General features: G+C 34.6%; 1 protein-coding gene across 1 annotated transcript; it reads right to left on the bottom strand.

The window, feature by feature from the left end:
- Positions 1-2,237: 2,237 nt before the first annotated feature.
- LOC116014685 (homeobox protein knotted-1-like 2) lies at positions 2,238-4,512 on the bottom strand. Its single transcript, XM_031254628.1, has 3 exons — positions 4,216-4,512; positions 3,982-4,104; positions 2,238-2,482 (listed from the first exon to the last, which is right to left on the bottom strand). Exons 1-3 carry the CDS (start codon positions 4,363-4,365, stop codon positions 2,330-2,332), a joined length of 426 nt encoding a protein of 141 aa, XP_031110488.1. The 5' UTR covers positions 4,366-4,512; the 3' UTR covers positions 2,238-2,329.
- Between the last annotated feature and the right edge of the window lie 6,624 nt (positions 4,513-11,136).

The following is an 11,136-nucleotide window of genomic DNA, read 5'->3' as shown; positions in this document are numbered from 1 at the left end:
GGTTATCGTTATTTCGTTATTTTTGTGGATGATTACTCTCGTTTTACTTGGTATTTGTCCATGCGCTTAAAAACTGATCTGTATGCTATTTTGAGCATTTTCGTGCTATGGTTGAATGGTCTTTCTCTTGTAAAATTAAGTCTGCTTAATTTGATTTAGGTGGAGAATACTGGAAGTTGCATTCTATTTTCTCTCGTTTAGGTATTGTGCATCGTCAGTTTAATGGCACATGTTTATGTTCCTTGCTTTTGGGAATATGATTTTGAAACTGCAGTTTATCTTATTAATAAAATGTCTACTGCAGTATTGAGCATTATTGTTAGTCCACATTATAAGCTTCATCGCTCACATCCATCTTATTCTTTTCTTCGTGTCTTTGGGTGTCTGTGTTTCCCGTTTCTGCATCCTTATAATCATTGTAAGTTAAACTATCAGTCAACTCAGTGTGTCTTCTTAGTTATCCCGAATCTTTTCGTGGTTATCGATGTAGGGGTCTCAACACATGTTATATAACTCAAACTCTCTTAAAAAGAAAATTGTATATACTATATATACTAGTGCAATTCCAAATCCCTTTTTGGATGTGAGACAAAGGCTTCTTCAATTCAAAGCCTTCCCAACTATTTTTTTTTCTAATCAAATGGGTAGATTTTGAGACTCAATTTATTATTCACCCATTATCTATTTTGTACGTATTATATATCAGTAAATTAAACATCTCACTAAGAAAAACCCGGATCTACATACTTTAACTCAACCGAAATCGAAAACGGACCCATTAAAAATTATACAACAAACGGTGTCACATTCGTCAATGCCAATTTTTTTTCAACAATGAGCATTAAGAAGGATGATGTGTTACTACCGACCTCATAATAAGATAAATGAGATCTTATTGTACAAAATTAACACGATGGACTATGGTCCGGATTATGTACATACAAATTATATATATATATATTATGTATTTTCAATTATACCTAAAAGTACATAATAATTTTGCTAAATGTATATAATGGCACAATCTCCTATGAGAGGGTCCGTGTGAAGAGTCAAATTTTTCATAAGTATTACAAATTTTTCTTATAAGTAACTTTCCAACGCTTAATATTACATTTTGATTTAAAAGTATTATTATATTTTTTCACATAAATATTACATTTTTTCTCATAAGTAATTGTTTAACTCCTAAATACGTAGTATTATATTTTGATTTAAAACTATTACGAAGACATTTTTCTTCAAAAATATTACATTCTCAAATAATAAGTAACAAATAATTCATTCCAGATTAGTATCACACCATTATAAGTATTGCATTTTCATCGTGACCCACCCCATTCCATAGATAAATATACGTGAGAGATAATCTCACAAGAGACTCACTGTACCCGTACATAAATAAGTGAGTGTAAATAATAATTTGCTAATTGTATATACTTAATCTGAACCAAGGTTCACAATGCTCATGGTCCACAATATAACGATTATCGGTAACTCCTTGTGGGACCCAATTCTCAGATCCACTTTCACCACTATAAGTAGTTGTCTTAGAAGCTTTGCAAGAATTCTCTTAGAACTTCCATCAAAGATCAAACCAATTGAGGTGCGTAGGTGCTTCAATGAGGGTCAAATTCCAAGGTGATGATGTTTATAGAAAAATTATTAAAAAAAATAAATAAAATTTATCGTTATGATTTAAAGAAAACTATGGCCCTAATTAAAAGAGGCCAGAAATTTTACGACTTGATATGCAATTGAAGAACGTTTTAATTTAATGGGAAAGCGTTGTGTGATATGGGTGGTAGAAATACTGTCAAAATCCAATGCCCTAGCTTGTTGGTTTTTAAGAAGTTAAGTTGACTGTAATAGTGCTTTCTGCAAACCAACAGTAGTCATCTGCACCTCCACTTGATAGGTCTTATCATCTTCCCCATGGTTTTGTACAAATATCTCTACAAAACCAGAACCTTAACTCCTGTGCCTCTGTCTGCTATTCTAATAATTTTAATTCTCCATCGATCTATTCCTATATATTCACCCTTCTTCTTCATTATATTCATACATGCACAATTAGGGTTTCAAGTTCCTGTATGTGAGAGCCCAGGTTTAATTTTAACATCGCGGAATTAACACAAATACATTATTCAAAAAATCAAAGAAAATATAATGCTCATCAATGCAACATATATAATAAATATATATATTATCTAGCAACTCAACAACAGGCTAATTAATTAAGGTTGAAAATGATAGACATTGATGATGATATGAAATGGTAGATACATATATATATAGCTAATAATATAAGGTAGGTATTAGCTAGTAGCTAGGTAGTCTTGGCGAGATGAGATTGGGACATTGAAGGAGCTTCCATAAGCTCCTCAAGCTGAGAATGCATATGTGTGATGAAGGCCATAGTCTCTTGGTGTGGTTCCTTCATTACTTCTTTTAGCTTGCTTAGTGCCATGCAATATGCTTCCTGCACCATGTATACATAATTAGGTGCCCACTTGATGCCTGATGCCACATACTACGTATATACAAACCTAACTATATATATAAGCTACGCAATAAATTATTTATGTACTAAACATGATTATTATATATATGCTAGTTCAAATGCGGCGTCCTGTTCCTGTGCGACCCTGCAGATTACACCACGTGTTCAAAAATGCACCAGCCTAAAATGCATTGCACCATATCAATGCACGAAACCTTAGTGGTGCATTTGTGCATACATAGTGGTGCAAGACCGCATAACCGCAAGGGAGAAGTGGCCGCACCAGATCTTTACCACATATATATATACAAATATACACACACACATTTGTGTTCAAATTAGAACCAACCTTTAGGTGGGAACCTGCGAACTACAGCATGAATGGAGTAAATTGTGTGCATTTGTATAGTAAATTATGTGCATTCGTATAGTAAATTATGTGCACTCGTGTTTATTCAAGCATGGGTCTTAGTTTGAATCACAATTCATATATTATTAGTGTATGATGTGTTATATAAACTCGATAAAAAAGGAATACATACATACATACATACATACATACATACATACATACATACATATATATATATATATATATATATATATATAATTACTCTCTCCGACCCGTACTTCACTTCCTTTGGAGCAAGGCTTGATTTTAGGGCCTGCATGATGTGCGACCGCACAGGGTCCTAAAATTTTGGGGGCCCCTAGTCCAGTCCTGGCTTAATAGTTAGTTTATGTATTTGTAATTATATTGACACAAAATTAGATTTTTTACATTTTTCTCTTTGCAATATTTCTTCAATTCGCAGTTTATTTATAATTTGATAAAGCCTCACTTATTTACCAAGACAGGATCACCCAAATAAAAAAACCGACCCTGCTTTGGAGAGACAAACATTGTACAAGTTTCTTGTAACAAAATGATTATATATTGTTAAATTAATTAAATTAGAAATTAAACAACATGTCTTTAATTGACCCATAACTTAGCTAGTTAGGTTTCATTTGTCACACCTAAAAAGACTAACCAACCAAAATAAAACCAAATCTCACTATTCTTTAGGTCGTCCCTGCCGGGAAGACTTCAAGTAAAAGTGGATCGGAGTCTTTAATTTGGTGAGTGTGGGTGGTTTGATTTATTACCTACAACCTTAATAAAGATAAAGGATAGTATGGGGATTATGAATAAATTTCTTGTGAGCACTACTGGTATTTGGCCATGTCGACTGAATCACTAAGTTACTGTGATTTACATCATCTCACATGTTTTCTCGGATCCAGAGATCTTTAGGGTTGATGTTTTGGGAAGATAAAAGATAGTTGGGTATTCGATCTAATACATGGGATGGGTTAATATGTAGTTGTAATTAGCGGCTGTTTTGGGTGAATAAAACAATAATATATGCTTTTCAGTTTAATTTATTAGAGAGAGACAGAGAAGATGTAGATACACATGCATATATGTGTCTTACCATGAAGTTGTCCAACTCCAGTTGATCACTTTTGCGTGAGCTGATTATTTGGCAATTAGCCGCTTTTGGCTCATACTTTGATGACTTTTCTTCTTCAATCTGATCCGCCATGCCCAAACAAAGCTGCAAGTGTGAAATATATCCATGGATATATATATCATCATATCAGACCAGACCATACCAGGCCATAATATATAATATATAATTTGTAATAAGAGAGAGAAAAGAAGAGACCTTTAAGCAGTCAATGTGAGTGTCAACAAGGAGGCCATATAAAGCATGGGAAGCAATCTTCTTCTTGAGTGAATCCTCATTCTCCTCATCATCATCATCATCTTCTACTTCTCCAAAAATGCACTCCTTTTCTTCATTCCCAGTTTCCATATATGGCCAATCTCCTGTGTATTTTAGCCAAAACCTAGGTTTTACTAAATATGCTTCTCCCCCTTTCTGAGTGACTTGATGGGTGAATGATATATATTTGATGTGATCTCAAACTGCAAACTATAGACTAGTTATATAAGTGGAAACAGCATAGCAAAAGGGATGAATGAATAGCCCAGCTACCCTCCCCATTTCGTACGCAGTTAAATAGTTATATTCTACTGTACACATTTACATATTGCACTGTTTTTCTCGTACACATTAAAGCCTAAATTCAGCTAAATTTTAAACGAAAATGGGCCAAATAGCCCCATGACCTTCACCCGAAAGTGCAATTAATTAAATTCATGAACTTTAAAAAGATTCAATTAAATACTTGAACATATTATTTTGGTGTATCTAAACCCAATAATCAGTTATTCACTTGGAATAAACGGTTATTAGGGTTAGTTTATCAAGAATTTCAGCTACCGGCGAATGGTCGTCGATTGCCATTGAAGAAGAAAGCCACTATCCGGTTGTATTCTCCATTGGAGAAGACCATCCGCGGTCGCGGGTCTTTTCACTTTTTTTTTTGAATTGGGACAATTTAATAGTGGCCAACGATGGCCAATTACAGTAATTTTACCATTAACTTTTTTGTTATTGGTAAACAAGGCGCATTTGACTCATGTTGACAAGTTCGAATGTATGTTAATTAAACTTTTCTAAAGTCCAGGAATTTAATTACACTTTTGAGTAAAGTTCAATGATATATTTAACCATTTTTTCAATTTTAAATATGTTTACACAACCTTACCTTTATATACCATACATAATACTCCGAAGTGTAATTTGCTCGTGAATAATTAGTAAGATTTTTATATACTTTTGGAGTATTTCGTATGGTTTAATTATACTCCGAAGAAGAATTAACCCATTATTTATATTTTATATACGGAGTATTATTGTGCAAGTACCATTTCTTCGTGAAAATTTTGCCTATCTTAATTTTGAATTTTGTGTTTAATAGGAAAATTTTTTTAGTTGCTAAATAACGGTTGGTGGTCACTTTTTTACCTGAAATTTCGCCGGAGGTGTCCGGAACCCTATTGACCTGTGATAGCAGGTAATAATTGATTTTTGGGCTTCATTGCATTAAAATAAATTATTGAGAGAGGTAATTGCAGTTTTAAAAAGTTTAGGAGGCTAATTGACTTTTCAGCTAAAGTTGGAGGGCCTATTTAACTATTTTTCCCTTTATTTTTATTTTTTTTGGGTGTAACCCAGGGTCTCCACCGTCGGACATAATGACTAACCCCTCGTTGGATTGTAGGCACCTCCATATAAAATGAAACGGAGAGAATCCGAGACTAAAATGAAATTCCCTAAACCCTAATCGGATAATTAAAAAAATATTAATTAATAAATCAATTGCATTTAGAGAACCGTAATCGGATAATTAAAAGAATATTAATTAATAATTTAAAAATTAATAGTACCGTGTACCGACTACCGAAAAAGAATATGGTGTTACGTTTGCCACTCAGGATGATGCAACGCTACTATACACTTCCAACTTTAAAAGACCCGTAGATGCTAAATGTAGCTAGTAACCCTCTTATAAGGACTCTGTATTTTAATCCACTAAAATTTTCTCTTTGCATGTGGGTGTTTTACATACTTTTTGTATTTTAATAAATAAATCTCTTCCTATACTTTGTAAATTGGATTATTCAATATAAAATTTTATTAGAATTATTGTTCTCATGTGATATCAGCAGACCTAACAATCCATGTTGTTAACCATACCATCGCCGTCACCGAGAAAGCTAGTCGGTGATATTGCATCTTCCTCTCACACCATCTCAAATATTTCATTCACATCCCCAACCTCATTAAATGCCCTACAGACAACCCATTACTTTATATCCACTAAATCTACCTCTTTAAACTATTTATTTTGGGAAACTTAAATTGTTCCCCTTTCTTCAATTCGCGGGAAAAATCTCAGTGGATATGTTTTTTTTTTTGTTAGACCACGGGGTGTCCTGAGTAGACCATAACTGTAGGAGACACCTTTTTTTTTGGTTAGACCACGGGGTGTCCTGAGTAGACCATAACTGTAGGAGACACCTTTAAACCCATACCATACTCAAACTAATCTCTGCTCCCACTGTTTTTTTTTTTTTTTTGGTAAATTTACAGGGTCTTTCTCACCGTCCGTTTAACGGTCCGGGGTCCACCCATGTTCGCTCCGGGAGGCACGGGAGCTGGCCCAGGGGGAATCGTCACTTGAGGGGATTGAACCCGGGTTCTCCCGAAATTCCTCCCCACAAAGAGAGCTCACTTGCCACTTGAGCTACCCCATTGGGTTTCTCTGCTCCCACTGTGCCAGCCCAATTAAGGGGTCAAAGTGTTGGCAATATTGATGGCACCTTACCATGTCCAACTTCTTTCATTCAGGCTCCGGATGGATGTTTCGTTGAAGCCAATCCTATGGGTCAAGATTGGGTCCATCAGGATTCTTCTATTTTGTCAATGTTCATCTCATCTCTAACCAATGAGGTTATGTATGTTGCAGTGGGACATACCACTTCTCGGACCCTATGGCAAGATATTGAAGCTGCGTTTGGGTCATCTTCTTGGGCATGTTCTCTAATCTCCTTAGTCAACTTAAATCTTTGAACCAAGGAGATTCCACGACGAGTGAGTATCTTAGCAAAGCTAAGTTTTGATTGGAATACTTGATAAAGCCGATCGACCGATTGGTTTGAAAGAGTAGAATCTCTATATGTTTAAGGGCCTCCGCCCTGAGTACCGCACAATGGTATCCTCATTGATCACCAAGGAACCTGTGGCAATTGATCAACTCAACGACTATCTCACCACACATTAGTTCATCTATGCGGATGATGTCTCTTTGGCTGTTCCCCCAAGCCCACCACCAGCACTTGTTGCATAGAGAAGACCAACCGCTACCTCTTAATAGAAACGCACTACTAATCAACCTCATGGGCGTGGTCATGGAAATAGAGGAAGCTAGGGTTGTGGACGTATGCTGATGATCTAGCCATCGCCCCATTCTCTCAGAATTGGCTCCCTGACATAGTGCTACACATCATGCCACTCTAGACTCCACTTCGTTACATCAAGTGGAAGAGTACACTTGCAATGACACTTTTTGAGTTAGTAATTGTACACGTTTGAATATTTCTGGTATTTGAGACACTTCTATATCATCTTCCTCGTGTTCCCTTAAATTACAAAATGTGTTACATGTTCCTGATCTAACTAACCTTCTTCTGTTTGTCAAAAGTTTTGTCACTAACAATAACGTTTTCTTTGAATTTCATCCATTCTTTTTGTTTTTCGGGGTGGGGGGGGGGGGGACGGGGGAGCTCACCATCAACCATGTTCTACTTAAAGGAGAAAGACCGGGGGAAGGGGTTATACAAACTTTCAGTACAAAACCCATGGCATTTGTTACATCAAAATCATCTTCAGAAGTTCGGCATAATCATCTCGGTCACCCCCAGCGCCATTCTAGAGCCCTACACAACATTCTACATCGTTGTTTAGTGTCAAAATTGTCAATTAATAACAGTACACTTTTTTTTGCCTGTCAACTAGGGAAATTCTCACGATTCCCTCTAGAAAAAGTTACAAAATCTAGTTCTTTTGCATTAGATTTAGTCTATGCAGATATTTGGGGACCATCTTCGCTTTTATCTAATGAGGGTCATCATTATTTCGTTATATTTATTGATAATTACTCTCAATATACTTGCTTGGTTTTTTTCCCATGGAACTAAAAGCATACATATATTTTATTTTTCATAGGTTTAAAGCACTGGTTGAGCAAACTTTTTCCTGCAAAATAAAAGCCATTCAGTCTAATATAGGGGTGAATACTAAAAGCTAGACAAACTCTTTGTTAGTCTTGGATAAACCACCGTCATTCGGGTGCTTACACACATAAACAAAATGGGTGTGTTGAAAAACGTCATAGACACATTGTTGAAACTAGCATAACCTTACTTGCTCATCAAGCTTCTGTCCATACTAGCTTTTGGGTTTATGCCTATGAAATTGCAATCTTTCTAATTAACTGTATGCCCTCCACAGCCTTAAATAATTTGAGTCCCTATGAAATCATTAACAAAACAACTCCCAGCTACTCATTTTTCTGTGCCTTTGGTTGTTTATGTTTTTCCTATCTCTGCCCCTACAATACGCACAAAATAGAGTACCATTATGCTTCATATGTCTTCCTTGGGTACTCAAACTCATTTACTCAAACTCATTTAGAGGATATTGTTGATTGAATCTAAATACTCGAAAAATTCTTACCATTCGTTATATCCGATTTGATGAGAATGTTTTTCCTTTTGCAACTAAACTCCTCCATAGATTTCTACTTCCACTCAAGATGTGATACCATGGGTGGTCGTCAATATTATTCAATGTACCAAGTAGAACAGGATCCCAAGAGATCGACTTGGATGGCCATGACACGCCTTGGACACGACCGTGTTGTGGAGACTTTGCCTACAACAAGAAATGACACGGTCATGACACGCCTAGGACACGGCTGTGTCGACGTGAACCATCCTCCAATTGTTCCTTCTAGGCCTGAATGATGTCGACCACCACCCCCGATTCAACGTACACATATTATAGTCAAATAAATCACTGAACTAAACGTAAAAATACAATTAGACCACTGAATTAAAAACAAATGTTAAATTGTCCCTTCAAGCATGTAAATACGTGTAATCAAATCAATTATCCAGTTCTTCATGTAATCATCCGGCAATTAGATTAACGGGCATGTTAAGTGGTTTCATTTTTTTTTTATAAAATAGATATCGTGCTTGAATTTTCAAATGAATTTCATCGGACCGGTGAAAAACAGAAGAAGAACTTCGTCTGTAGTTAAAGGCAAAAATTTGTGTGAGATCGTCTCATCGTGAGACGAGTCGAATCGGGTCAATATAAAAATGTAATATTTATACACACAAATGTCATACTTATATACTCAAATGTAATACTAATCAGGAATAAAATGTTTGTTACTTACAAGGATAAATTTAATATTTTAAAAGAAAAATACAATACTTTTACATTTTGATTTAAAAGTATTATATTTTTCCTCAAAACTATTATATATTCTCAAGTAAGGGGCGCTTATCAACATTACTTATTATGAAAAATGTAAAATTTTTTCTCTTATAAGTAACAAAAATTGTATTCCTAATTAATATTATATTTGAGAATATAAGTATGATATTTGCATAATGTTGCGTTGACCCGGCTTGACTCGTCTCATAAATAAGGATTCGTGAGACAATCTCACACAAGTGTGACCCGTGGTTAAATTAGGGAAAGAATGTGGGTTCTTCATACGATATCAGATATGAAGAGTTTGGTTTTTTCATGTGCCACGTTAGCAGTTAGCATATTTACTGGTAATGACCTACTATCTGGTTTGATTGTACTTTATTTATTTATTTAATTAATTATTTATTATTATTATTATTATTATTATTTTTTGTGTTCAAGGGATCAATTGTATATTTTAATAAAACTTTAGTAGTCTAATTTTATTTTGCATTTAGTATAGTGACCTATTTAACTTTTTTGCCTAAATTAATTTTATTACATAATAGATAATTAAATAGTATAAAAAATTAAATTATAAATAACTTGAGTTAAGTAGTCGATCTAATATAAAGTCATATAAAATGAAATGAATTGAAGAAAATATAATTTATTATTAAACTACTCTTGTAGTTCCTAATTTATACTCTTTTCATAACATTTTATTTGTTAAATTTAGTATAAATGGGTCAAGTCAACTCTTTTATATATTTAAATATTTTAAAAAATTGTAAAATAATTATAAATTTTATTTTTTTTTGTATTTATTAATATTTTAATATACTTTTTAAATATATAAAGTTTATATACTATCACAAAATTAATTTAAATTGATTAATCAAATCCAGCACATGCATAAAATGGAAATGAGGAAATTCATGTTTATATATAAGCATCTATGTGGTGTAAAACACAGTTTGGAATGAGGTAAGTTTCAACAGTTTTAACAGTCACATGGTGGGGTTTGATTTTTCTTACAATTACATACTTACCAAGGCAAAGTATTTCCGGGTCTAAAATATACAATTTACATACTAAATACTTACAATTTATATACAGAATGTTCACAATTTACTTATTGAATGCTCACAATTTGATGTTGGAAAATAACACTAAAAATGGCTAAGTGGCCATTTTGTGGTACAATTTATTGTGGGGTCCACATCCGATTTGGGTCGGGTCAATGTGGATTCGGGTTCTTCGTAGTTAGACGAAGAGATCCATATATTGTACGCTCAAAATGGATAATGGGTGAATGAGAAATTGGTTCTCAAAGTAGACCCATTTGAGATGGAATTTCGCAGCTTATGTAGCTTTTGTCCCGCATTGGCTGGGAATGAAGATTTGCCCCACTATATATACAAGGGTCTTTTTATGACTAAGTAACTTGTATAGCATAGATACTCTCTCTCGCACGCAAGGGGGGGTGTGCAATCAAATCCCATTCGAAAAAACGTCTCGAAAAACTCTTTTCTCCTCAAAACTCTGCTCATCCATTCCTTCATGTCATCTGCGTGCTCAAACGCAGGAGTCGTAGTACGTTTTATCTTGGGAAACCTAGGCCGCAACGCAAATAAGGTTTTAAGGACAGTGGCAACCTGTCGTAGTACGTTTTATCTTGGGAAACCT

Source organism: Ipomoea triloba, chromosome 4, assembly GCF_003576645.1.
Source record: "Ipomoea triloba cultivar NCNSP0323 chromosome 4, ASM357664v1".
NCBI lineage: Eukaryota > Viridiplantae > Streptophyta > Magnoliopsida > Solanales > Convolvulaceae > Ipomoea > Ipomoea triloba.
This window is presented reverse-complemented; position numbering and strand designations above follow the sequence as displayed.

Coding starts and splice junctions, on each gene's coding strand:
- LOC116014685 (XM_031254628.1), bottom strand. CDS start 4,365: ATGGAAACTGGGAATGAAGAAAAGGAGTGCATTTTTGGAGAAGTAGAA. Junction 4,105..4,215: donor CTCACATTGACTGCTTAAAG/GTCTCTTCTTTT, acceptor TCACACTTGCAG/CTTTGTTTGGGCATGGCGGA. Junction 2,483..3,981: donor TGGAGTTGGACAACTTCATG/GTAAGACACATA, acceptor TACATGGTGCAG/GAAGCATATTGCATGGCACT.